The following is a 27746-nucleotide window of genomic DNA, read 5'->3' as shown; positions in this document are numbered from 1 at the left end:
CATACATGCAACCATAAATGCCACATATCAAAGAAAAAATACTCACAAAAATGTAATGATTCTCATTTGAATAAGAAAAAACATAGGTACCTAATTTTTGATTTCGTTTTCAAAGAATAACTCAATAATTTTCCTTAAACATCCAAGTAACCCAATACAGAAAAAAAAATCAAAATTATAAATGGACAAAATCTTATGGTAATCAGCTGTCAATAAATTAAAATTATCGATAATATTTCAACAAAAAAAAATTTCTTAATAAAATGCTTATTGATGAATAAAACAATTTATCAATATTTACCAATAATTACAAATTCATCAATAATTATTCGTTAGTAGATATCCACCTACAATTATTGACAGATTTTGACCATTAATATAATCTGTCAGTAAATATCATGATTAAGTTATTTTTTTTCTCTCTCTTCCTTTATTTTCTTCTTCTACCTTTACTTCCTCCTTCTCTTCTTCTTTCTCCTTTTCATGTTCTTTCTCTTCTTGTTTCCTCTTCCTCTTCTTTTTATTTTTTTTCTCTCACTCATCTCCAATTAATTTATAAACATATTTTCTTTGATTTGTTGGAAAATTTGGAGCCTATTTTACTATCAGATTATCAATAAATTTTAAAAGAATCCAATTACTCAAAAATTAAAAAAAATGTAATTGATAGATTTACCAATGAATTTTTTAAAAAATCCAAATATCGACAGATTGACCACAAAATGGTCAATCCAAAATAGAAACCTTGATGCTCATTTTACCAACGAAAAAATTCATTGGTAACAAAAATTATAATTCACTATCAATTTTTCCCAATGGATTCATTAACGACAAAATGTTTTATCTATAATTAAAATTCTAAAATTTGTTGGTAAATTCTATTTTATTGACGATTTTGTTTCTGTCAATAGAATCTTGTCAATAATTAAGCAAATTCTTGTAGTGACTTTTACAAATATCATAACATGTCATTAGTCTAGGTATTTTCTTGTTTTTCATCAATGATTTAGTAATAGTCTCCTCCAAATTATTTCAACTAATAATGGGTATGTCTATTCAAATACTTTAAAGATAAAGAAATAATATATATATATCTTGAGATTGTCATTATTTATACGATTTCTAGTGAGTTTTTAACTAGGTTGGGCCATGTGATCGTTAATTCTTTATTAGTTGTTTTATAACGTTATTAATGACCTAAGTATAGATTAATATGTATACAAAATTTTCAAGTTTAAAGTTTATTATTGAGTAGTTTTTTGTAGATCAAGATGTTTAGAGACTTCTGGCCGTACACATGATGTTGTCTGTAAAAAAAGACAACTAGTGATCGACCTTAGTCACCAAAAACTAAAGTCACAATGAGTGACCAAACAAGTGACTAATTTATTTTATACTAGTCATTGGTATGTGTTGGGAATCCAAGTGGGTCTAAATCTCGATCGATAGTGAAATATTAGTTTAATAATTTATTTAATGAGCCTGTTTTATATTAATTTTTTATTTTATGAACATAGAAGAAAAAATATTATACTGTGTGTTTTTTATAACCGAATTTTAATTGTAGTTCCATTATATGTCTTGAGTTTCTCACATATCTTTTCTTGTTTCTGAAGAGAAAAAGATCTATTATTTTTGCTCTCATCTCTCAACGATTTTCTTTCATTCTCGAAGAAATAAAGAAGAAGGTAATTCCCTCTTGTCTCACTTGATAGTAAAATATTAGTTTAATCATTTATTTAATCAGCCTCTTGTATATTAATTTTTTATTTTATGAAAATAGAAAAAAAACATTGTACCTTGTGTTTTTTATAACTGAATTTTAAGTGTGGTTTGATTATTATTGAATTTTCTTTTGACAATTTTTTAGATATGTGTGATTTCTTTTTTAGTTATTGTTATACTAAATTATGTATTTATTTTTATTTTATTAGTGACAATAATTAAATATATAAATTTTTGATGTATTATTTTGGCTCCTCCAACAATTTTTGTCAAGATCCGCCACTGGGAAGAGGTACATATTTTTTCTTCTTACTTAATCATGGCTTATATATATCTAACATGATATCAGAGCCATTGTTTAAAAAAAAAAATTAAAGTCTATCCTAACGAACTTTCTTGTACATTCTGTTCCACCCGCTATCTCGGGCCACCATCGGACCATCCATTTATAGTTCCACGCACGAGATGAATATACCTCTGCGTGAGGGGGTGTGTTGGAAGTGCTACATTGATTAAAGATAAGACAATTTAATAATATATAAGTGGGGTGCAAATCTTACCTTACAAACTAATTTTATGGGATTGAGTTAGGCTTAAAGCTCATAACAATTAGTAAATTTTTTTTATACTCTCCGTTAACAATGCATATGTGGACAAACGTTTGAAATTTATGTTTGAATTATTTATATTGTTTGACACATTTTAACTTAAATATTAATTTAGAATATTATTTAATACTTAAAAAAATTATCATTGAATTAGGAGGACTATATTATTATTTTTAAAGTTTGAGATCAAAATATAGATTAAAAACAAATTTTAATTTTAAATTTAGGAACTATTAAGCTCTTAAAAATATTTATTGAAAAAATTGAATAACCCATATGCAAACTATTTCACTGCTTCAACTTATCTCCATACCGCGAGCTGTCAGCACAGTTAATGCATGCTACGTTGATGACCAAGACAAGACTTTAATGCATTTCGACGCATTAATCATCTTTTCTATTTTTGTCAATAAGCTTTCATTTCACACCTATCGATATGTTGATGTTTTCCTATTATAAAAAAAATTCAAGAAAAACATATAAGCATAATAATATTCATTTATATATAATTTTACTAAATATCTTCATGTATCATTTTGGTATTAATGTGTTGCTAATAACTTGTTCTAATGCATTATATAATAACCAATTTATTAGTTCTTAGAAGTCCTACATCAACTTAAAAATAAGGTCAATTTATAATATATAAGTAGATACAATCCTTACTTTACAAATTGATTTTGTGAGATTGAATTAGACTTAAAACACACTTCTAACATATTAGGTTGTTAAAAAGTTAATTAATTTATCCAATAATCTTAAATTTCTATATATTTTTTTAAAATTATTCCAGAAACATTTATATTGGAGGATTTTAAAAGCTGCTACACCGACATTTTCGGTTTCTAATAAGACACAAACGTTTTTCTCAAATAAACAATACAACCAAGGAAAAATATTTTTTCACACTCTCTTTTAAATCTACATTCACTTGACAATTGATTTTATAATAAAATATTATATTAACATAATAAAAATAAATAAAAATAAAAGATTATATGAAATAATAATATATAAAACTAAAAGTTGAGTGTAAGAGAAAAAAATGTTGAAGTCAAAGAAAAATCACCCTACAATCAATCCAAGATATTTTGTGTATTGCCTACTTTCCAATAAATATAGTTAACGCATTTATGATGAATAAAAGTGTTAACTAATACTGTCCGCGTCGATTAAATAGTTAACGCATTTATGATGAATATAAGTTCCAAAATATTTTAGTAGCTTTTGTACACTACTTATTTTTGAAATAGAAAGCGTTAAAAAATATAAAACTCAATATTATATATATATATATATATATAATATAATAAACACTTAATTAATATCTCTAAATTTTATACATATCATAAATTTATATTATGATGTGAAAAAAGAAATAAAAAAATAATAGTTATGGCAATGTTTACCAAACCCTAACCCTGCGCTTTCGCTATTTGGATTCTTCTCTCTCTCTATATATATAGATAGTTATGGCAATTGGAAAAACCATGAAAAAGCTATGCAACACTCTTCAATGGAGTTTGGAAGTGTTCACAACTTTCTAGACGGAAAAACCATTTTAGTTACGGGTGCAACGGGATTCCTTGCGAAACGTATTTCTTTCTAACTTGTAACATATTTTGTAGAACACAGAATTTAATATTAGTTCAGTATGATTAATCTTTGTGAGTGTTAATGCAGTTTTGGTGGAGAAGATATTAAGGGTTCAACCAAACATCAAAAAGTTATACCTTCTTCTAAGAGCAGCAGATTCAGAAGAAGCTACAAAACGGCTGCACGATGAGGTAGTGATCAAATACTTAACTTATGTTTATTTGTAATCATAAGTTAACCTAAGCACATATGTAACAGGTTCTGTCGAAGGAGTTGTTCAGGGTGCTACGAGGTATGTGGGGTGCAGATTTTGTCTCCTTCATATCTCAGAAAGTGTTGGCTGTTGGTTGCGATGTTTCTGTTGAGAACTTGGGAATTAAAGACACAAAGCTCAGAGAAATGTTGTTGGCGGAGACGGACATCATAGTAAATGCTGCTGCTACTACCAATTTTTATGAGAGGTTAATTATTATTAATAATATAATTTAGCTATACGAAACTGATCATTAATTCATTCTGCTTCGCCAAATAATGGGTTAAATATATTTTTGTTCTTAATTTTAATTTTTAGTAAAATTTAGAATTAGTCATTCTTCAAGATTTTGATCAAATTTAGTCTCAAAATTTTAAAAATACGTGAATTTAATCTTTTTAATCAAATTGTATTAAGTTTAATCGACGTTGCAAAAGCGTTTCACGATGTTATCTTAATTGTTTATATTATTTGACACACTTTCATTTCAATATTAGCTAGGAAACATGTTTGAAATGTTAAATAAACTTACAAATTTTGGTTGAAAGGACTAAATCAATACAATTTCTAAAAGTGAAGACTAAATTGGTCTGATGTTTCAAAATGGGCTAATCATAATTTTCATTATTAAAAGTTAAGGAAGAAAATCATATTTAATCCCAAAAAAAGTATACTCCTTTCTTTCTTAATTGTAAGACTTAAGTGAAAAAGGATGTTTGTTCTAAAAATAGAGTAAGTGTCTTACAGTGACCTATTTTATAATTGTCCTATACGGTAATTAATACAATGAACTAAAATATGAATTTAAGACATAATTATTATTATCAGTAAAAGTAATCATTTTTCTTTTTATAATAAATTGAAAAATTTATTTTATAAACAAAAACAGTAGAAGTAAAACATAAAACGTAAAATAAAAGAAAAATCTTAAGATTTTTTTTTCTTAACATGTTTATTATCATCCATTAAATTAATTAATTTTTTAATTAGATGAATTCTATAATCGGTCTAAACAGAAAAGGAATAGGAGTAAAACAAACGAAGAATAAACATGAATAGAATTTGATTTGATGATTTATATGATTATAAAGAAAGAAAATGATTTTCATTATATGTATATTACTTGATTTCTTTTCCCCCACAGATTGGATGTTGCGATGGGGATTAATACGATGGGTGCTCTTAATATTGTGAACTTCGCCAAGAACTGCAGTAAACTACAAATGCTTCTTCATGTATCCACCGGTATGGATAAAAATGAGGAAAAATGTTATTTGATATTATTTTACAATTTATATAAGAATAAAATAGTCTTGACAAAAGTTAACTTTTATATTTTTATAAGAAAGTGAAAGTAAATAGTTATGCAAGGTAGTGTTCGATGGTAGTAAAATAAAGAATGATATTAAAATATCAGTGTCCTAAAAATAAATTTGGAAAAACTTTGGTGATATTAAAAAAATATGTTTATTGATGGGTCTATTTTTCAATAGGATTCAACAGAGAAATTATATATATGTGTGACTTCATATAACTAAAAATCTCGAGGTATTGAATTATTTCTAACATTTATCTTATGGCACATTAACTAAACATTCATTTTTCTTTTCAGCTTATATATGCGGTGAGCGAAAAGGACTTGTGGCAGAGGAGCCTTTTGCTATGGGCGAGACCCTAAATGGGTCCTCAAAATTAGACATCAACATAGAAAAACTGTTAACTGAAGAAAAATTGAAGGAACTTGAGGCAGAAAATGCCAGTGAAAAAACAATCACATCGGTTATGAAAAACCTTGGAACTATAAGGTGATATGTGGAATTCAAGTAAAAAGTTAATTCATTATTTTTCCTGTATTTTTGAAACCCTAAAATTTTACTCTTATATATGTTTGGCAATGGTACATTTGAATTTAGGTCAAATTTACATGGATGGCCAAATGTGTATGCATTTACAAAAGCAATGGGGGAAATGATTTTGTTGAAGATGAAAGGTGATATACCATTGATCATTGCACGCCCCACCATAATACTCAGCACTCACTCTGAACCATTTCCCGGTTGGATTGAAGGTGTGAGGTATGTGTTTCCAAGAATTATGAGAATGTTTTGGAAAATGAACACATAAAAGAGATAAAGGTGATGAGGATTTTTAATGACGTGAATGCAGAACTGTGGACCTCTTTGTTGTGATGTACGGCAAAGGAAAATTAGGGAGAAGCGTTGGTCGTCGGAGTACAATTATAGACGCGGCAAGTTATCAATTTATTCATTTTTTTTCTTTTTCTCTCATCTTTTTTTATATTAAAATGGAAGAATAAATTGAAATAATTATGCATGCAGATACCAGCAGACATGGTGATAAACTCCATGATAGTAGCACTGGAAGCTTGTTCAAAGAGTTGTTCAAAGACATTGATTTATCATATTGGTTCTTCACTCAGAAATCCATTCAGAATTTCTGATCTTGAGGACTTGGCCCATCAATACTTTACAAAACATCCTTTGACAGACATGTTTGGAAAACCAGTGGCTTGTTCCAAGAAAGTTTCGTGGATGTCTAGTGTGAGTTCATTTCACAGATACATCAACATTCGATACATGCTACCTCTCAAGGTTTGCACTTCAATGGAAATTAAAGCACACATAGTTTTACCTTATATATATTCTGGTGTTTTTTCAGATTGAGTCAAATTTTTGTTTCTTATTTTGGTGCTCTACTTTGAAGGGATTAAACGTGATGAACAAAGTGTGCTGCTACAGTCACGAGGCTTTTTACAGTGAAAGGAAACTGAAAGTGAAAAAGATGATGGGAATAATGAGACTTTATAAACCTTATCTCCTCTTTGAGGGAATGTAAGTAGAAAACACTCCAAAATTGATGTTCCAACATCGGTTTTATGTATATATGATATTGTTTTTGTGGATCTTGAATGACACAGCTTCGATGACAAGAACGCAGAAAATTTAAGGATGACAAAAATGAAGGCAAAAGATGACGATGATGTTGGAAGATTTAACTCCGATCCCACAACTATTGATTGGACTCATTATGTGTTAAACGCTCACATTCCTGGACTTGTGAAGTATGGTGTCAAGTAATTAAGGTATAATAAATTTGTAACAGAATAAATATAGGTGGCAACCTAGCTCTTCCATTGCTGAAACTTAACATAGAAGAAAAAAAAAGGTTAACAAAATTTCAGAATTTCCATAGAGGCTGTGTTTGTTACGCAGTTTCTTTTTCATAACTGCTATGATAAGATTTACTGTCAATAATTCGATATAGAAGGAAAACAACAGATGACATTGTTGGTGCTAGACATCTACAGCACAAGCCTCATTCAAGGTTGTGGTTTTAGAGATATGTTCCACTACCAAGAGTTAACCTAAATGTTTGTGCTAGCAAGATGTACTTGAATCGTAATATATAATATATGATTAATTAGTTGTTATGTTGTTTAGTTTTTTATCTACTTGTTTTAGGACTTATTATTTTAATTTTCTAATCCTAAATTAACACAACATGTCAAATCTGCTTTCTATAAAAGCGTTTCTAATAATTTCTAATTTAATTTTTGTTGGTCCATTATTTTCTTGAGCATTGAGTTTAGTTATTTGACGGTTGAGTCATAAGATGAATGACATTTCTGTTGGAATTCGAAATAGATTTAAATGTGAGCCTAAATTTCATAAGGAATGAAAATGAAGCGACAATGTTTTGCAAACATTTTTTTCTTCTTTCTTTCTAAAAACTAAAATCTTAGTATTCCAACTGTTACAAAGTTGCTTTTAATATGTATACCTATTTTAACATTACATGAGATGAAATTTTTCATATGCACTTGTTGTTCGAATCTAATTGAAAGTCATTCGAGAAATTTGAAATATTTTTTAAAATTTGTGTGTACGTATTATTGTAATGTTATTAAGTTAATCAACAAAATAAAATTATATTTATTAAAAATAAAGTAAAATGTATAAAAAAAATATAAGAAAATAACTGTTGATGAATAGAAGAAAAAAATATAAAGATAAGTAAATAATTTTGTAAAAATTTGTAAAAGTAACCGTTAATATTTAAAAATTTAACAAATAATTATATTATAAAGGGTAAAGTTAAAATTATGAAATGTAAAGAGGGAATCCTCTTTATATAGTTAACCGTTAATATTTAAAAATTTAATAAATAATTATATTATAAAGGGTAACGTTAGAATTATGAAATGTGTACACACAATAAGGAATCTTCTTTATATCTTTATATAGTTATAGATTAAAAATATAAATAATTTTCTATTAGTATTATATAAAATATATATTTTATAATATTCCGTAAAAAATTACATAAATATAAACTATATATAAATCTTATAAAAAAATTATTTTATTTTTATCAAATAATAATTATTTACTTATTAGTCACGACGTTAGTACGTTATGGATACGTGCTGACACGTTAATTTATTAAGCTGTAACAAACATGAGTAGTATTTTCACTAACAATATTATTATACTGATTAACACAGGCTAGACTAATTATTTTGGACAGTTATTTTTACGTCAATTTCCGCTAATATTACTTTGACACACATTATAACTGGACAACATACGGTAATAATAAAATAGCCATAAAAAAGTAAATTTATCTATATGTAAAGAAAAAGATAGTGAAAAATAGTCAGATAAAATTAAATGCGTCCAAAAAAGTTTTGTAAAATTTGGTTGGCGAAAGTATCATTACTCATTATTTTATTACTATCCGATTAATAAGGCTTCTCTTTCAAATATCAATTATTCCCACATTTATATTTTTTTCGGATTAATATCAATAAATTTTTACATCTACTTTATATTTATGATTTATTTTTTATTTTCTATAAATACAAAATTATACTTTTTTAATACTATATATTATTCATGAAATTGGATTGTCAGGTAGTTGGTGTCAAAAAAAATCAAATTCCTTTTTTTCTAGTGTCGCTATTTGTAACAAATGAAGTATTAAAGCAGGTAAACATTATTTTATTTTATTTTTATAACTCAAAAATCATTATTTTTTCAAAGGAATACAAACATTGTTATAAGTTGTGTTGGATGGTGTTTGAGTGTTGCTTGTAAAGATGACGAATGAACGTGTGAGCATGAATATTATTTAAATTCATCCTAATTTTAATAATCTTTATATTGACACTAGTGTAAACACAGGCGCTATCGCGCCTGTGTGTACGCATTTTTTGAATTATATTAAGAATTGATGATATTGTAATGTTATTAATTTAATAAACAAAATAAAAGTATATTTATAAAAAATAAAATAAAATGTACGAAGAAAATAAGAGAAAAATAACTATTGATGAATAGTAAGAGAAAAAAAGAAAAAAGAGATAAGTAAATAATTTTATAAAAACTTATAAAAATAACCGTTAATTTTTAAAAATTTAATAAATAATTAAATTATAAAGGGTAAAGTTGGAATTATGAAATGTGGACACAAAAGAGGGAATCCCCTTTATATATAGTTATAGATAAACGAATGGATAATATACAATTAAAAAATTGAGTATGAGATTACTATAATGATAAAAAATAATTTATTATTATAGTTATTATTATAAATAAAAAATTAAAAATACTACTTTATAAATTAAAAATTATTAGTATTCAAAATAATCATTATTATAAATAAAAAATTAATTAGTTTGTGAATTATAATTTAAATTAGTCACTAATTACCAAAGTTTTAAATACTAAAGAAATCAATTTCTAAATTGGTTGTTAGTTATTATGGTTTTCACTAACGAAATTATTAATTTTTATATTGGTCACTAGTATCTAAATTAGTCCATATGATAATCAATTATTTTTTTTCTCTAAAATTAATTAATATTTAAAATTTGTCTTATAGTAGGCAAGATAAATATATACACATTGACCTCATTCCATACCCATCCAATACTCGTTCCTCGTTCTCGTTTTAAATTACTAAATAATCCCTTTAGTTTATAGGATAATCTAAAAATTTATATGAAATTTATGTGTTCTTTAGCTTATAAACTTACTTTAAAGTTACACACGAGATTGTTACACTTTTCTATAACTATTGACATCTATCCGATTATGTAATCCTTTCTTATCCCTGTGTTGCATGGAATCCATTATCATTGGATAATACAATAATATAAAGAATTTCACTTCACATCCAAATTTATTCTTTACGTACATTACACCTATTTGCTGTAATTTTTTTTTTCTTAAAATAAATTATTTTATTAATATCTAAAAAAATAAAGAGAAGAGTAAAGACACCGTTATATATATATATATATATATATATATATATATATATATATATATATATATATATATATATATATATATATATATATATATATATATATATATATATATATATATATATATATATATATATATATATATATATATATATATATATATATATATATACTATATACTCATGTTTTATGAGAGGAAGATGAAACAAAAATTTTATATCTATTAAATATGAAAAAAAAGACGAAAGGTAAATTTTTACTTTAAAAATATGAATATAGTAAAACCCACACCTTCGTTATCATTCCTGTTGCTCTTCTATTTTTTTTTTTTACATTAATTTGTTGGAAATATGCATCGAGTGATCGAAGACTTGAGTAAATAAATTTTAAAAGAATTAATGGTAGGGTAATCTCTAGAAAAAAAAAAGAGTTGAATTCATCTCTATTCTTTACGTTTCCAGAACATTTTCAAGAATAATCCGAAAATTATTTTTAAAATGGTCATAATTGATATTATTGTTATTCAGAGCACTCACTTGTAGAAAATCAAATTTTAGTATCTTGCATTACAATAAAATGACGACAATTGAAAAAAATAAAAAATATAATATTTAAAACCAACGGTAACTTTACCTATATTATTTAACATTCATTTCGTAATTTTATAAGCGTTTCGAATTTCAGGATTTCCAATAGTCACTCTTTCCTTTTTCTTCATTTCTTCATCGATCTTTATTCGCTCGTCGAAACAGAAACACTGATTCGTGATTCACTGTGTATGACGAGCGTTTCAGAGCTATTCCACACCAGAAGTCATCGATTGGGACGAAATGCTATCGATCTAGGGTTCGACACAAAACTCCAAGCCGCCGATTCTTTCCGCCGTCGCCACCACGTGCGTCGCCTCCGTCACCACCTGTTATATTCATTTTCTTTTTTGTTTTTTCCATATTCCACATATCCGTTACCGCAATTGAAAGTTGAAATTCCTGAAGATTTGTATGCATAGTATCGGTTGAATGTTGAATTGTTATTAGGAGCGGAAAGTTGATATGATATTAGTGTTGTGGCTGTGACGGTTAGATTTTTTATGAGGTGATTTTTGTGGTCATTAGGAGAATGCATCTAATAGAGTCGGTGGGAGGTATCGACGGTCTTTCGCAAATGATAGGGTTATTTCTGAAGAAAATTTAAGAGGCAGTCTTGGAGCGAGTACCGGTGAGAGGCTACCCGTGGGTTTTGTTCTTGCTTTAAAAGGGGAACCTCAGTCTAGAAACAGGTGTGCTTTTACTTCTGTGTATGTTAACATATTATCTACATTATGTTATTGCCCCCACATTATCATGTAACCTTGTTAGCATCCTTTTCGTCTATTTACTGATATGTATATTGGATGACATTGTATTAGTCTGTCTTCATTAATCGTGGTCATGATTTTACTTGTTAATTGAGTTCTATTATCCTCGTGATACTAAGATCAAGTTAAATTCTTTGTTGAGATGCTTATTCCTTTACCAAACATTGTCTGATTATTTAATATTGATAAGTGTTACTATGATGTTAATGTGACACTTCTTTCTTGATGTCGTTGCTTAAATGTCCAGTTAACAACCTTTGGGCATACATTCCTTTGATGAAAAACAATCTTTTGGCTGTTGAAATAACCATGACCAAGGGTGACACTCTTCACCAAATGAAATTTGCTTACAACCATTTGGTTGCAATATGATATTTTTATCCAAAGAGGGATTGAATGTTGGTTTTGGAGACCTTTATTGAATTTACGAAATTCAAATGTATTTTTTCTGTCTAATTTAATTTTGAGGTGGGTTATTACTTCAAATTTTGATATTCGATATTGGTCAAAAAATCAAATGGAATTGGGTTACGTGGGTATCCTAAGTTCAATTGACTTGATGTGGTTTTCAATTTTTATTTTTTGTAAATTTTGCATGGTGTATGTAAAAGTTGTCCCTTTGAATCATTTCATGAATTCTTTATTATTGATCACAAGTAACAATTGTGTCTCTAATTCTGAAAGTCGTTTAACTTGGTTTGATATTCTGTCTCCAATTTTTGAAAGCTCTATAATATTCCTTTTATTCAGAATGCAAATTTCATATGCTTTGCTCATAATTCAGTTTCGAGATGAATGGTTTATTCTATTTATGACAATTTCTTGAGGTTGAATGATATTGAGAGATTACAATTGGAATATTGGATGCGAAATTTGGGTGTGCAACCACATTGAGAGATTACAATTGGAATATTGGATGTGTAATTTGGGTGTGCAACCACATTGAGACAGAGGAAGCAAAATTCGAAATATGTAATCATAGTCAAGATAAGTATGAGTTTATCTGAGTTAAACTTTGAATCATTTTGCAAGGTGAAAATGCTCAATTATCACAAGAAACAATGATGGTTTGTGAGCTTAATTTCATGGGGAATTGTCAAATTAAAATTTGACTATGATTACATATTTCGAATTTTGCTCCCTCTGTCTCAATGTGGTTGCACACCCAAACTACACATCCAATATTCTAATTGTAATCTCTCAATACCATTCAAACTCAAGAAATTGTCATAAATAGAATAAACCATTCCTCTCGAAACTAAATTATGAGCAAAGCATATGAATCATTTTGCAAGATGAAAATGCTCAATTATCACAAGAAACAATGATGGTTTGTGAGTTTAATTTCATGGGAAATTGTCAAATTAAAATTTGGTTTTATATTGAATTTATGACCAACATAAATTGTTATTGATCTTTGTATGGAGTTGACATCTTACAGATATATTGTTTTATTCGCCCTTGTCAAATCTGAGTTCAAATTGTGGCTCCAATTTTGAAAACCCTATAAGTTAAGTTGGGCGCTTACCCTAAATGGAATTGTTGAATAACACTTTGTTTTCTTGGTTCACAGTGCAAATTTCATAAGGGTATATTTTGAGTTGTCCCACCAGGAATTATCGAATCGCAATTTGATTTTCTTGGTTCATTGTTGAAATTCCTTATGGGTATATTTTTAGTTGTCCCGTCGTAAAACAAATTATCAAAGTGCACTTTGACTGTCTTTGTTCACATGAGAAAATTTTGAGTTGCCTCCTTGTATTCGGATTGCTGATGAATTCTTTAGCTATCTTTTGATGCATTGTTGGCCCAAAGTGGAATGATTCTGAATTATAATCTTCATATTTATTGACTTTGTAAATACGAGTTACATTGGCATTCGAAATATAGTTGATAGAATTTGAATAATTTTGAAAATTTTGGATGACTATATCTAAGTTGACCCTTATAATCTGATAATATGACATTTCTATCCAATAAGGGATATACAACCCGTCCTGTATAGGACGGGCTAACGGGCTGGGCCGGGCTGGCCCGTCTAGTTTTTTTTATTTTTTTTAATTAGTTTTCAAATTTTTTAATTTGTTTATATTAAAGTCATATTTAATCAAATAAAATATTATTTTAACTTTTAATTGATTAGTTAATGTTTTTAATTAGATAAGTTAAAATAATTATTAAATTTACATATTAAATTATTTAATTATAATTAATAATTCAAATTTAATTTGTAGGTGTTAATGATTTAAATTACAATACTATTATATATTTATACATTTAAAATATGTAATCTAAAAATTTAATCTTTTTAATTATTTTTATTTTTATTTTTTTTTTAAAACGGGCCAACGGGCCAAGACGGGCTGGCTCGTACTTTGGCCCGTCAAGTTGACGGGCTGGACAGGACGGGCCAGAACGGGCTGACGGATTGAAATCTTCAACCTAGCCCGCTCCTTTTAGCACAGGCTGATGGGCTGGCCCGTTGGGCCCAACCCGTTTTGCCACCCCTACATGGATCGCACTATGGGTGATTGCTTGATGTAGACCATGATGATGACATCTCTTCTATGTTACTCTTGCCTATTTTTTTCTAGTATAGAAATTTAGATTTCAGTGAATGGACAGTTCATTTTAGAGCCTCTTTGTCACTTATAGTTTCTAAATCTCTTAATCTTGTGAATCTTATACTTTATGATCCGTCTTTCATTTTATTGGGAATTTAAGTTTGAGTCTAAGTTCCACAACAAGCAGAAATAAGAAAGTTGAATACCTTATAAGAAAAAAGACTCATAAGTTCATTTTCTTTTGGTTTTGAGTTAAAAGTAGTATCAATCTCTTATATGGATTAGACTTAGATCACATTTATATAATCTTTTCCTAATGAATTTTCTCTTGAAAAAAAAAGAAAACATCAATGGTATAAGAACCGGTCTAGGAAAATGGAATTATAAATTTTAGAGTTTTAAGTTGTTGCAATTAGAGTTTTAAGTTGTTGCAATTGCATGTAGGTTAGAACCTCAATATGGGATATGAAAGAGAAATTTAAGTTACCAATCCAAAAACAGGTATATAAATTAGAATCTTGTGGTGATAAATGTTATTAAATGAAGCAAATCACCATGAGCAATTCCGATTGGATAGCATACACTTTAATTCAGTGTTTACTCATGTATGCTTCTCTAGCATTTTGTAATTGCAAAAACAAAGTACAAAGCCAGAGGTAACGGAGAAAAGCATGAGCAGGAGTAGTTATATATGTTATATTTCCCATGACGCTTATGTCTCTTTTTTTCACATATGAAGAAAATTGTTTATAATTGTATCTAATTGATTTCATCCCCTTTATTGTCAAGCCTGTTAGAGCCTGTTAATGAATGAAATTTTGAATAACTAGAAATATAGTTATAGATGAATACATCTCAAACATTCACTTGTCACTCAAGTATAATTCAATTCATATAAAACAGAGTTTTGCTATTGAAAAGTTTGGTTTGCTTCTAAATTATCATTGTTGGCATTTTAAAACTTCTTTCTTATTAAAAAATACTTTTGCCATATCAGCTAGAAAAGGTGAAAATTATATTCATGATTTAATTACTTAATTATTTTTCTTTTCAAATGATATATCCTACTGTGTTGATATTTATATCTTTCAGAAATATGTTATAATAAGAGATACCAATTTGGACAATCCGTTATAGCAAGTGTTTTCATATCAGTGTTGTTAACCAATCTGGAAACGTTTCGACATTGGGGCTTTGTTCTTCCTGGTACTTCCACATTTCCAACTCCAAATTACTGCAGGCATGAACAATCAAACTTTCTAATTTAGGACAATTTTTCCATCCAGCAACAAAGACTTAAGACTCTGAGAGTTCGAAACGCCCAATGTTTTAAGAGAAGGGAATTCCTACTTGTATTTCTGTGATTAATAATATCTTAGTTTGATGTTGAGAGATCTTGAATAGCAAATTATGTTAGGGGAAAGATTTCTCCATTATACTTAGGGGAATGAAAAATCAGAAGAAACACAAAATTAGTTCCTCCACAAGTTAAAATTAGTTTATGCATTATCTAGTTTACAGAAGTTGTTTCCTATTTGCTTTTTCAAAATCTGACTTTTAATTCGTATATGATCTGATTTTAGCTCAATCATTGTTTTAAGGTTTTCGGGTGGTGGTGTTTTGGTTTCTTATATGAATTTGTTTATGACTTAATGTAAAAGGAACTCACCTTTGAAGTTTTTTCCATCGAAGAACCATAGAAAATCTACTTTTATCCTGGTTTTGATTAGCATATGAGCACGAACTATTAGTGAGATCATGACTGAACTTCACCATTCACATGATATATTTCTTTACACTAAGGTAAATCCCATTCTTCAACGATATATGTTACTTTTTTCCATTTTCAAAATTTGTTGCCATTATTAAAAATACAACTTTAATTTATAGGCAAGTTTTAGTCCAACATGGCTATAGTATGGTCAAGTGCAAACACTATCTGTATATGATTGATTAAATTTTATTTTCTTAAAAGAATAGACTTATTATTGTTTGGTGTAAGACAATGACACTGCAAAATATCTTTTCTCGACTCTAGTCAACAATGTAAGACGTGTAATCCCTCAAAAGTCAAAAACAGTTTCCATCGACTTAACCTCTTCAAAAATTTCAAACACTGATTGTCCAGAAAATCTCTTCCACCGTTGTGATTTCCTGATAACCATGGCTGAATTAATCGTCTTCAGCATCGCAGAATCACTCATAGCAAAGCTTGCTTCTTGGACATACGATGAAACTTCACACGTGCTGAGGTTATACCACCATCTGCAAGAGGTTTCACAAACTCTCTTATTAGTCAAGGCTGTGCTGTTAGATGCCGAGGAGAAGCAGCAGGAGAATTATGAGCTACGGGAATGGCTGAGGCAGATCAAACATGTCTTCTTTGATGCCGAAAATATGTTGGATGAATTTGAGTGCGAAACATTGCGAAAACAAATTGTCCAAGCTCATGGAAGCACCTGGTAGCACATTTCTTCTCAAGTTATAATCCTCTTGTTTTTCATTATAGAATGACTCAACAGATCAAAACAATCAAGAAGAGATTGGACAAGGTTGCAGCAGACAGACATAAGTTTGGTCTTGAAAGAATTGATGTTGATAGACGTTTTGTACATAGGAGGGACATGACATGACATACTCCTACGTTATCGATTCGGATATTAGACAACATGACATGATCCTTCATAGTTGAAACGTAAGAAGAAGGAAACAACAGGGTGCTGGCAAAAGGATGTGAGAGCAGAATGATGATCAGAGAGAACGAAAGCAATAATGAATCGTTACATAGCATGAAGTACTAGAGGAACAAAGTTCCTTATATACAGAAAAGGAAAAAGAGTAACAGCGGGAAAAACAAAAAAACTGATTATTAGAATCTAAAACAAACAAAACAGAATTTTAAAATAGATTCTAAGACCCCCTACAAGTTGGTAATATATATTGAGATTGCCAAGCTTGGAGTTGAGCTACGTGAAGATTCCAGGAGGAGAGCCTTCGTCATAATGTCGACAAGCTGATGGTTGGTCCTGACAAGGAGGAGTTTGACCAAGCCTTGCTGAATCTTTTCTCTTACAGTGTGACAATTGATTTCTATGTGCTTAGTACGCTCATGGTAAACAGGGTTTTTGGCAATTTTGATGGCAGAAGTGTTGTCACAGTAAATAGTTGTAGGTTGTGGCATTGTGATATTTAGATCGTGCAGCATATGAGTAAGCCACTGAACTTCACACACAGTTTGTGCTAAAGCCTGATACTTTGCTTTAGAGGAGCTCCTAGATATAGTGGCCTGTTTCTTTGATTTCCATGCTATGAGGGTGTTCTCAAGATAGACCAAAAATCATGTTACCGATCATCATGTGTCAGTGCATCCAGCCCAGGCTGAATCACTACAGGATTTGAGATGAATATCACTCTTTGTATCAAGAAAAATCCCTTGTTTGATGGACCCCTTTAGATAACGAAGGATTCTGAACACAACTTGATGATGGTTCGTAGTTGGTGCAGAGACATATTGACTAAGATGATTGACAACATAAGTGATGTCGAGCCTTGTGTTGGTCAAGTAGATGAGTTTTCCAATGAGTCTACGATAAGCTGTGGGATTAGGAAGGACTTCACCATCTGTATGATACTTGATAGAAAAATTCATAGGAGTGCTCAGGGAGAGAAATTTAACGTGCCAGTTTCAAACAAGTCAATAGTGTATTTTCTTTGAGAGAGAATTATTCCTTTATTGCCTCGGGCAATTTCAAAGCCAAGAAAGTAGTTCAGATTTCCCAAATTCTTTATTTTAAATCATTGATCAAGCAAAACAGTTATCTTGATTTTTATGAATGAACTAGGAAGGATCAGTAGATGATTGTTTAAAGTTGTGACTAAGAAGAAAAGATGATAGTTGTTTTTTCAGATTGAGTCAATTTTTTGTTTCTTATTTTGGTGCTCTACTTTGAAGGGACTAAAGGTGATGAACAAAGTGTGCTGCTACGGTCACGAGGCCTATTACAATGAAAGTAAACGGAAAGTGAAAAAGATGATGGGAATAATGAGATTTTATGAACCTTTTCTCCTCTTTGAGGGAATGTAAGTAGAAAATACTCTAAAATTGATGTGCCAACATCGGTTTTATGAATATATGATATTGTTTTTGTGGATCTTCAATGACACAGCTTCGATGACAAGAACGCAGAAAATTTAAGGATGACAAAAATGAAGGCAAAAGATGACGATGATGTTGGAAGATTTAACTTCGATCCCACAACCATTGATTGGACTCACTACGTGTTAAACATTCACATTCCTGGACTTGTGAAGTATGCTGTCAAGTAATTATTGACCTGTAATAAATCTGTAATAGAATAAAGTTTGATGGAACTTGGAAAATAAAAATAAATAAAATTCAGAAAAAATAATTGAGCTATAATAAATTTGTAGTAGCTACCCTAATAAATGTTTGTGCTAGATGTACTCGAATCCTCTATCATTAATATTTTCCTCTTCATCAAGTTCTTGATTTGTTTTCCCAACGATTAATTATTCCTCTCATCTTTATCTATAATAATCTATAACAATATATAAAAGGATCCTTTTTTTATCCACTTTTCAAAACACTGATTATACTCTTTAAATATAATAATTTATTAAATTTTTAAAAATTGACCGTTACTTTTACAAACTTTTTATAAAATCATATGTTTCTGCTTCTTTTTTTTCTTCTTCATTTATCTATGGTTATTCTTTTATTTGTTCTGATATATTTCACTTTATTTTTAATAAATATAATTTTAATATATATATTAACTTAATAACATTATAATATTATCACCTACTAATATAATATCATGCATATTTAAAAAATCATACACACAGGCGCTATCGCGTCTGTGTTACGCTAGTAATATATAAAGAAAATTCTCTCTTTTGTATCCACAATTTATAATACTTATTCTACCTTTTATAATATAATTATTTACTAATTTTTTTAAAATTAATGGTTATTTTGAGAATAAAAAAATAGAGAAATGAAGAACCATTTAAAAAATGTCAAAATTTAGTAATGAATAAATTATTTTCCCTATTTTAATTTTCTAAGCCTCAATTACCCCCAGACGTCAAATCCGCCTTCCATAAATGGCATTTCTAATAATTTTTAATTTAGTGTTTGTTAATTTCTAACGTAAAACCCACTTTTTTTTCTCGTCTTTATCAATTATTTGATGTTTGAACATGAATAACGTCTCATCAATTATCTTTCAGTACAAAAGTTGTTTTAATATGACACTTTTTAAAGTAATCACTTCTTAAATTATAATACGATAGTTATTAAACCATCATATGTTCTTTAGTCATCTTTTAAATACACACTTAAAAAAAATAAAATTGATATCACAAATGTCATAATCGGTTGAAAACTGATGAAATTCATCGGTAACTTGTAATTTTTGAAGGATTATCGACGACATTTGATTCATTGATAATTTATTCGTTTGTAGAATTTTTTTAACAAATGTATAAAGTCTTTTGATAATTATCGATGATATATAAGACGTCAACAATTTGATATTATTGATGGATATTTTTATCGGTATTATACACATTGATTTGTAACATTACATACACAAAAATATGTTAATAAATTGTACACTTTAACATGCGTCTCTAAAGATAGAAAATTCATTGTTAATCGGAAAATATGCAAAAGTGCATGTGTTATATTCTCTGCACCTAAATAAACCTGCCAATATTTGTATACAAATAGAAGACAACCCCAAGACAAACTTGTAAATATTTCTAACCATACAGATTGTGATGGAACTTGAGCTAAAATTTTGAAGATGCCAAAATTTTGGTTGAATTAATCTTTTGGTCTATTTTTTCATCCAAAAATATTATATTAATCCTCTAGTTTTTTAACCTCAAATTGGTCTTAGGTTTTTAAAAATTGATGCAATTTGATCATTTTGGTTAAATTTTTTGAAGGAAGAAAGGAGTTTTTATCAAAATTGATAATGAGATTATGTCAGTTACATCAACAAAGAAAATCATCATTATTTACAATTTCAATTTTTATGAAATTTTGTTGATCCAATTCAAGAAATTTAACAAAAATAAGACCAAATTGCATTATTTTTTAAAAAATTAGGACCACTGAAACTAAAAATAACTAAAAGATCAACTTGATATTTTTGAACTGAAATAAAAATCAAAAGAGTATCTCAAATCTTTTATATAAACTAGTAAAAATATTGTATTTATTTTTTTATGATAATAAAAAATAATAAAATTATTATTATTATTATAAATTAAATATAAATAATTTTTATTTTACTATAATTAATTTTCATTTATATTGATTAAGTTTAAAAAAATAATTAAATAAAAAGATAGTTAAATTAAACAAATAATCATTTAAAAAATATTAAGAAAATAATTATTTTTATTTAAAAAAGGCCAAATTAAAAAATAAATGTAGATAATAAAAAATATATCTTATACATTAATATATAATTCTTTTAAAATATAAAATATATAAAATCTATTAAAAATATTAATTTTAAAAAAAATATATTTAAAAATATATAATAAATTATATACGTATAAAAATTTTTGAGGGGGCCATGACCCCTATGTCATAACGTGGTTCCGTCACTGCATACAGAAGCATGCAATACTTGTCGTACATTAATTTACAGCATCGTTTTTTGAATTGGACTTTTCTCATGGTTGTTCTTTGTTCAAAATGGGTTTTTTTTTTTTTTTTGTATTTGAGGATCAATTTTAACTTTAATTTATAGAAAATGGTCCGTCTAATTTTTTTTCGAAACAGGGTCAAGTTGTCAGGATGGAAGACGACATTAAAGGTGAAATCGTCCTCCATCCAGCCGATTTCATTTTTTTTTTTAAAAACAAAGTCGTTAGAGGCAAGATCGATTTTTGTTCATGTGAACAGTGAAGTCGTCTTCATAGATGATGACTTCACTTCTAGGTTTTTTTTAACAGTAAGTGGTAAAAAAATTGGAATAAAAATAAACATTAATATAGTTTAACATTATTATGTCATTTTTATTATCTAAAATTTTTTATTAAATTAATTTATTGTACCAATAAAAAATAATTACCAAAAAAATAAATATAATTTTTACTGTTAACAAAATTTAAAAAAAAATAAATAAGAACCGGCTGGGGGAGGATGGATCCTATTTTACAAATTCATGGTCAAAACTGTTAGGTTTTTAAGAGGGGGTATCATTGGGGAGAACAAACACCAATGAGACTTGAGCCCAACCACATAAGGAATTGACACCACTCTCAACCCAAAATCTTAAAGTAATGTGGGACTTAATTCTTATATAGTGTTCTACTTTCTCATTTCTAGCTAATATGGAACTTAGATTCACACTTAGATTCCTAACAAAAACAACTCAAAAATACAAAAAAGCCTTCAAAGTACGTACACACTTTAAGTCGAAAAATTTAGTGTCCATGGTTTTGGATTCCATTCATATTTATAACAAAATTGCCTATTACTTAAACAACAATTATCATTCTTTACTACAATAAGATAAAAAGCAATGAAAAACTAACTTATTTCTAATAAATATACCGTCTGGAAACATATACATCACAAGTACAAGTACAGGATTAAACATCAATTGATCTTGGTCTTAAGTCTTACAAACATTAAATTTTACCATAATAGATTTCAGATAATTCTTATACCATCTTAAAAAAAAAAAGACAACTTATAAAATAAAATTTGTTCCTACTTATGTACTATAAAATCATCTTATCTCTTTTATCATGTTCCACACTTATTTTGCAAACCAAAAACTCTACAACCATTTGAAAGCAGAAACTTGAAAGATCAATCATTTCAATGCATACTTTACAAGACCAGGAATGTGTGTGTTCATCATGTAGTCTTTCCAATCGATGCTATCAGGGTCGAAGTCCAATCCATCAACCTCCATGTTATTACCTGTTGCTCTTCGTAAATTTTGTGTGTTTGAATCATCGAAGCTGAAACCGAAAATTCGTATGAGAATTATAGTTACGAATCAAAGTAGTTCATGTATGATTTGTAGTAACCACAGACGAAGGAAAATACACATACACGCCCTTGAAAAACAGGTATGGTTTGTAAAGTTCAACCAGTCGTGTCACCCTTTTGATTTTTTTGAAGCTATCATCGTAAACATCTCGAGAGCATTGACAAAACGCTTTGTTCACCAAATTTAAGACCTAAATATATGAAACCATACACAATGATTAATTAGAATGAAACCATAAAAAACATTAATTATAGCAAAATATATGATTATAGTTTTTGCTTCATTATTTGGTATTCGACAAACCTTTAGTGGCAAAACATATCGGAGTGTCATGTGAATGTCGAAAGCAGTCCTACTTGATATCAAATTTGGCTTGGGCACTGTTATTGGGTTTCCAATTTTGTTTTGGTTGGGGAATTTAGTGAAATAAATATAGCATAAATCACGAACATCGGCAATTCTGAATGGATTGCTTAACGATGAAGAAACGTGGTAGATGAAATTCTTTGGAGCTTCATTTGAACAACCAACAATTGCTGTCATCATACAATTCACAACCAGGTCCGCAGGTATCTGCATAATGTAATCATAGTATAAACATATGTAATAAGTTTATAAAGTTATGAAATTTTGAAAAAATCGTTATATTTGTTTTTATTAATTTTATGCCGGAACCATGTCAAAATTATTTCTGAAAAAAAAAATCTTCTGAATTTAACATTTCATCTATACATATTGTACGAATGTTGTATGTGTTTAATATGCACGTACTACTAAAAAAATTTATATTTTTTGTCAAATTTTTTAATTTTCTTTAAAAATTTTAAATTTTGTTATGAAAAAAAATTTAAGAATTACTGTCAATTTTTTTTGTATAAAACACTTTTCATAACAAATTTTATAAAATATACTTATAAATTTTATAATATTGTAAGAAATAATTATTCACGAAAAAATTACACATCAATCAAAATTCCTAGTAAAAATAATAGAAAAAAGTATTTTTTTATAAATTATTTTAACAAATTTAAAAAAAAAAATTATGTAATATAAGAATTTTTAATAATAATGTCATGCTATTTGCAAGAAAAAATCCCTTGTATCGACTTATTTTATTCTTTAGACAGATGTTTTGCAAAATAAAACAATGTCTTGCCTCTTAGATGTGGAATGATAAGTAGTCTAAACTTTTGAAGTTTTATTCTTCAAATAATTATGTTTCTTTGTATCCATATTATATATATATATATATATATATATATATATATATATATATATATATATAGCAAGCAAACTAAATTTAATATAATTTAACTTACGGTATCCAAAATTGTCTTGGGATGACCAAGAAAGGTTGTTAATTTTCCTTGACCATAGCTACATATTATGCTGTCCAGAGTTCTGTAAATACAAAGTATATCAAGATTATATATACAGGTCTAAGAAATAATTAAGAATTATTATTTTCTAGATGTTAAGTATAAATTCTTAATTAAAAAATCAATTTTAAAAACAAAAAATAATTAGTAATTAATAAAGTCACCAATTTACTAAATTTTAAATTATTGGTTACTAAAATAGTCACTATTATAAATAAAAAATTATAATTGGTTACTAATTATTAATTAAAGACTAATTTAAAAACTAATTCATTTTGGTAGTCAAAATTTAAGTAGTTAATTTTTAGTAGCAAATTTTCTTTGTAGCAAAAAATATAATAACTAATTTTAAAGACCAATTTAGTGATCAATTGTAATTTTTTATTCATAATTGTGACTATTTTAATAACCAATAATTTTTTATTTTATAAATTAATATCTAAATTGATGTTGTAGTTACTAATAATTATTGGTCACTAAAATTAGTCATTATTTAAAATTTTGTTTCTTAGTTATTTTAAGTGAAGATATAAGGAAAATTCAACTTTAGTAAATCATGAACAAGTTTATATAAGATATCAGAATATCAGTTCTAACTTTCAACTCATTCTGAATTCATTGGAATAAAATACACATTGGAAATATATAGATATATACCTTAAGCCTTCAATCCAACCAGGAAATGGATCCTTAAGGGTACTGGTAACCATGGTGGGACGAATAATGATTAGTGGAAGATTATCTTTGTGATGAACCACTTGCATCTCTCCCATGGCTTTTGTGAATGTGTATGTGTTTGGCCAACCATAAAACTTTGCTCTGATGCATCACAAAATCAATTTCATTTATTGATCAATGAATATATATATATACAACAGAATAAGAATTTTACGTACCTTTCAATTCCGTAATCTTTCATTACATATTTGATTGTGTTTTCATTAGCATTCTCTGATCGGAGTTCATCTATTTTCTTCTTCAGCAGATTCATTTCTGCAGTGATGTCTAATTTCGAGGTCTCTTTCAGGGTTTCACCCATCTCAAAGGGTTTCTCTTGCACAATTATTTTCTTATCCTTAATCTCTCCACATACATATGCTGATATTCGTTCATATATACCAAAAGAAGTATTACAAATGGAAATTAATTAGCGTAAGTGAATAATGTTTTGGTAAATATACTAATTGCATTATGGTAAAGTTATAGTTAACTGCAATTACCGGTTGATGTATGCACAAAAAGTTTTATCTGACGACAATTCTTTGCGAAGTTTAAGACATGTAAGGCACCCATTGTATTTACACCCATTGAGATGTCAAATCTGTGGACAAATAACAATGAATCCAAATGTCAAATTTATTGGAGAAGCAAAAATAAGTATCGATCATGGTAGGTTTATAGAAGAGGTTTTAGCAGAAAGATACAACACTAATGAGACTTGAGTCCAACTACATAAGACATTGATACTATTCTCAACCAAAAACCTTAAGGTAATGGATTTATGGGTCTTTATCCTTATATAATGTTCTACTTTCTCATATTTAGTCAACGTGAAACTTAGACTCACTTGAATTCCTAACATATTATTCGTACTAAGATATTAATGTACCTCTCGTCAAATTTGGTAGATGCTGCAAAATTCACGACAACGTTGATCTCTTCCAACATCTTACTCTTAAGCTTTTCATCTTTCAGACCAAAATTAAGAAGAGAAACATCTCCTGGTATGACCACAATCTTGCTCGAAATGAAAGAATCAAAATCTTGACCACATTGGTCCCGTAACACTCTAAATAAATCTGTGACAATGACCTGTAATATGACCATTAAAGGAATGCCACAATTCAGTATATACAACTGAAAATGAATCGGTGTTCACATTTAGTTAGAAAATTGATTTTTCATTATTATTCTGACAAGTACGGACAACTAGAGGGCCCCAAATTCAATTTCCAGAAAGTTTGTGTTTTGTTTAAATAAATTATTATTTTAATTAAATTTTTTTAATTTAATCTCATCTTCCACTTGATCGCTCTCACCCTCTCTTTCATGAACCTTTACCACTGCACCCTTTACTATTGCCGCCACCACCACCACAACCATCACAACCCAAAAGCCATCGCCACTATCAAACTAAACCCACAACTACCACCACCACATCATAGAACAACAATCACCCTACAACCACCAACACGACCACCCCCTACAACCATCATCACCTCACTAAAATCACCACCACCACTACCACCCCTACAATTACACTAAAATCACATTCACCGCCATTACATTAAACCCACCAACAACAACACTCACGGTAGTAGAGGTTTTAGTGTGATGGTGGTAAATATGATTTTAGGGTGGTAGTGGTGGTAGTGATTTTAATGTGGTGGTGGTGGTTGTAGGGGGGTGGTTGTGGTGGTGGTGGTAGTGATTTTGGTTGTGGTGGTGGTGATTGTAGGACGATAGTGGTGGTTTTGGTTTGATGGCAGCGACACTGGTGGTGGTGGCAGTAATAGTGGTAATGGTGGTTGCAGTGGTGAAGAGTCGTGAAATAGAGAGTGAGGGCGGTGAAGAAGTCCATGGTGAAGGTTATGATGAAGTGGAGGTTGAGGGTAATAAAGTGGAGAGTGATACTAAATTGAACAAATTTAACTAAAATTATGGACTTATTTGAAAAAAAAAACACAAATAATCATAATTACAACAATCTACGTAATGTGAACAGTGTTAACATGTACATTCTGTTGTTATCAATTTAAACGGTATCAACGAAAAAGGACAAAATTGAACAACATTTAGCAAAACATTGACCAAATTGAACGAAAAAAAAAAGACCAAAAATTGAACAAACTACACATACCAAAATAATATTTAAACCAAAAGAAAATATCCACAAATATTCAGCTTAAAATTGTGTTAGAAAATAATATCAATTTGTTATTATATGGATAATTCATATTTTACAAGTGCTTAATCTCTTCTGTCTATTCTAGAAAATAATTCCTTTACCTCATTTTGAAAGCGTTTTGAAGCCAAATCAATGTTTTCTGCTCGTACGACAAGATACAGTCTTTTAACTTCTGGTTGTGTTCTTAGAATCTTTTCCAAGAAAACTGCGCATAAAATAGAGAAATTCAATGGCAGAAGAAAAACTTGATCAAATTATTTTTATATACAGATGCATTGTACCTTTTGCTAAGAAGCCCGTTGTGCCAGTCATTAAAATGGTCTTTCCCTTGAAGAACTCAGGCTTTCTTTCCGACTCCATTTCAAGAAAAGTGCTATTATTTTGAGTCAAAAACGAAGTAGAAGAACAATACTTTATTAAAGAGAAGAAGGAATATAATCAATAAATAGAAATCATAGAAGAATAAGACATTGTCATCGAATGAGATCCATAATATAGAATAAAATAAAAGGTTTATGATTGTTAAAACTTATTTCTTTACTTTCAACATTGTAAATAGAAAAAAACATCAAAACCTTTTAAAGCCTTTTTCCCTTTGACTTGGCAACGATTTGGAGAAGATGAGCTGAAGTGGTAGTTGAAATCAGAGAAAGAGTTATATGGTGAAGATGATTATTTAGGAATGCTTTTTCCCTCTATGTATATATAGAATAAGAACTCTTAATGCCACCAAAACATACCTACCAGTACCACCTCAATAAATGATGGAGCAATTTTAAACTCTATGATTGAGTATATAAATGAATTTCAGATACCATCCAAAAAAAGTTATATTAATTGCACTACTAATTAAAGCATTAATAATTAATATTAAGATAAAAGCTAAATAAACATATATTGTATATTTATAGTCCTCCATGAAATTATTAATAAATTTTCATGATATATTAAATTCCAAAAAAAGTGGAGGCAGTTGTACAATACAAAAATTTACACATATACAATAATGACTTGCT

General features: G+C 28.5%; 3 protein-coding genes across 4 annotated transcripts; 2 read left to right on the top strand and 1 right to left on the bottom strand.

The window, feature by feature from the left end:
* Window positions 1–3837: 3837 nt before the first annotated feature.
* Window positions 3838–18808, top strand: LOC114170016 (alcohol-forming fatty acyl-CoA reductase-like). Of its 2 annotated transcripts, none has more exons than XM_028055482.1 (10): window positions 3838–3928; window positions 4017–4120; window positions 4188–4390; window positions 5327–5427; window positions 5795–5987; window positions 6096–6257; window positions 6349–6430; window positions 6522–6794; window positions 18357–18475; window positions 18562–18808. In XM_028055482.1, exons 1-10 carry the CDS (start codon window positions 3850–3852, stop codon window positions 18719–18721), a joined length of 1476 nt encoding a protein of 491 aa, XP_027911283.1. In that variant the 5' UTR covers window positions 3838–3849; the 3' UTR covers window positions 18722–18808. The 2 variants fall into 2 exon arrangements, with proteins under 2 accessions (XP_027911283.1, XP_027911282.1); XM_028055481.1 differs by lacking the exons at window positions 18357–18475; window positions 18562–18808 and adding exons at window positions 6907–7034; window positions 7121–7621.
* On the top strand, window positions 11140–17119 carry LOC114170017. Its single transcript, XM_028055483.1, has 3 exons — window positions 11140–11369; window positions 11590–11753; window positions 16582–17119. The coding sequence occupies exons 1-3, from the start codon at window positions 11253–11255 to the stop codon at window positions 16859–16861; spliced, it is 561 nt and encodes a 186-aa protein (XP_027911284.1). The 5' UTR covers window positions 11140–11252; the 3' UTR covers window positions 16862–17119.
* Window positions 18809–21959: 3151 nt separating the features above from the next.
* LOC114170454 (fatty acyl-CoA reductase 1-like) lies at window positions 21960–27399 on the bottom strand. Its single transcript, XM_028055931.1, has 11 exons — window positions 27306–27399; window positions 27012–27103; window positions 26832–26935; window positions 25432–25634; window positions 25043–25143; window positions 24719–24920; window positions 24480–24641; window positions 23763–23844; window positions 22747–23016; window positions 22506–22633; window positions 21960–22411 (listed from the first exon to the last, which is right to left on the bottom strand). The coding sequence occupies exons 2-11, from the start codon at window positions 27088–27090 to the stop codon at window positions 22261–22263; spliced, it is 1482 nt and encodes a 493-aa protein (XP_027911732.1). The 5' UTR covers window positions 27091–27103; window positions 27306–27399; the 3' UTR covers window positions 21960–22260.
* Between the last annotated feature and the right edge of the window lie 347 nt (window positions 27400–27746).

This window comes from Vigna unguiculata, chromosome 11 (genome assembly GCF_004118075.2).
Source record: "Vigna unguiculata cultivar IT97K-499-35 chromosome 11, ASM411807v1, whole genome shotgun sequence".
In the NCBI taxonomy this organism is placed as follows: Eukaryota; Viridiplantae; Streptophyta; class Magnoliopsida; order Fabales; family Fabaceae; genus Vigna; species Vigna unguiculata.
This window is presented reverse-complemented; position numbering and strand designations above follow the sequence as displayed.

Coding starts and splice junctions, on each gene's coding strand:
- LOC114170016 (XM_028055481.1), top strand. CDS start 3,850: ATGGAGTTTGGAAGTGTTCACAACTTTCTAGACGGAAAAACCATTTTA. Junction 3,929..4,016: donor AACGGGATTCCTTGCGAAAC/GTATTTCTTTCT, acceptor GTGTTAATGCAG/TTTTGGTGGAGAAGATATTA. Junction 6,431..6,521: donor GGAGTACAATTATAGACGCG/GCAAGTTATCAA, acceptor TTATGCATGCAG/ATACCAGCAGACATGGTGAT.
- LOC114170017 (XM_028055483.1), top strand. CDS start 11,253: ATGACGAGCGTTTCAGAGCTATTCCACACCAGAAGTCATCGATTGGGA. Junction 11,370..11,589: donor CTTTCCGCCGTCGCCACCAC/GTGCGTCGCCTC, acceptor TGTGGTCATTAG/GAGAATGCATCTAATAGAGT. Junction 11,754..16,581: donor GAACCTCAGTCTAGAAACAG/GTGTGCTTTTAC, acceptor AATCGTCTTCAG/CATCGCAGAATCACTCATAG.
- LOC114170454 (XM_028055931.1), bottom strand. CDS start 27,090: ATGGAGTCGGAAAGAAAGCCTGAGTTCTTCAAGGGAAAGACCATTTTA. Junction 25,635..26,831: donor CAAAACGCTTTCAAAATGAG/GTAAAGGAATTA, acceptor GTCATATTACAG/GTCATTGTCACAGATTTATT. Junction 23,017..23,762: donor CCAAGACAATTTTGGATACC/GTAAGTTAAATT, acceptor TACATTATGCAG/ATACCTGCGGACCTGGTTGT.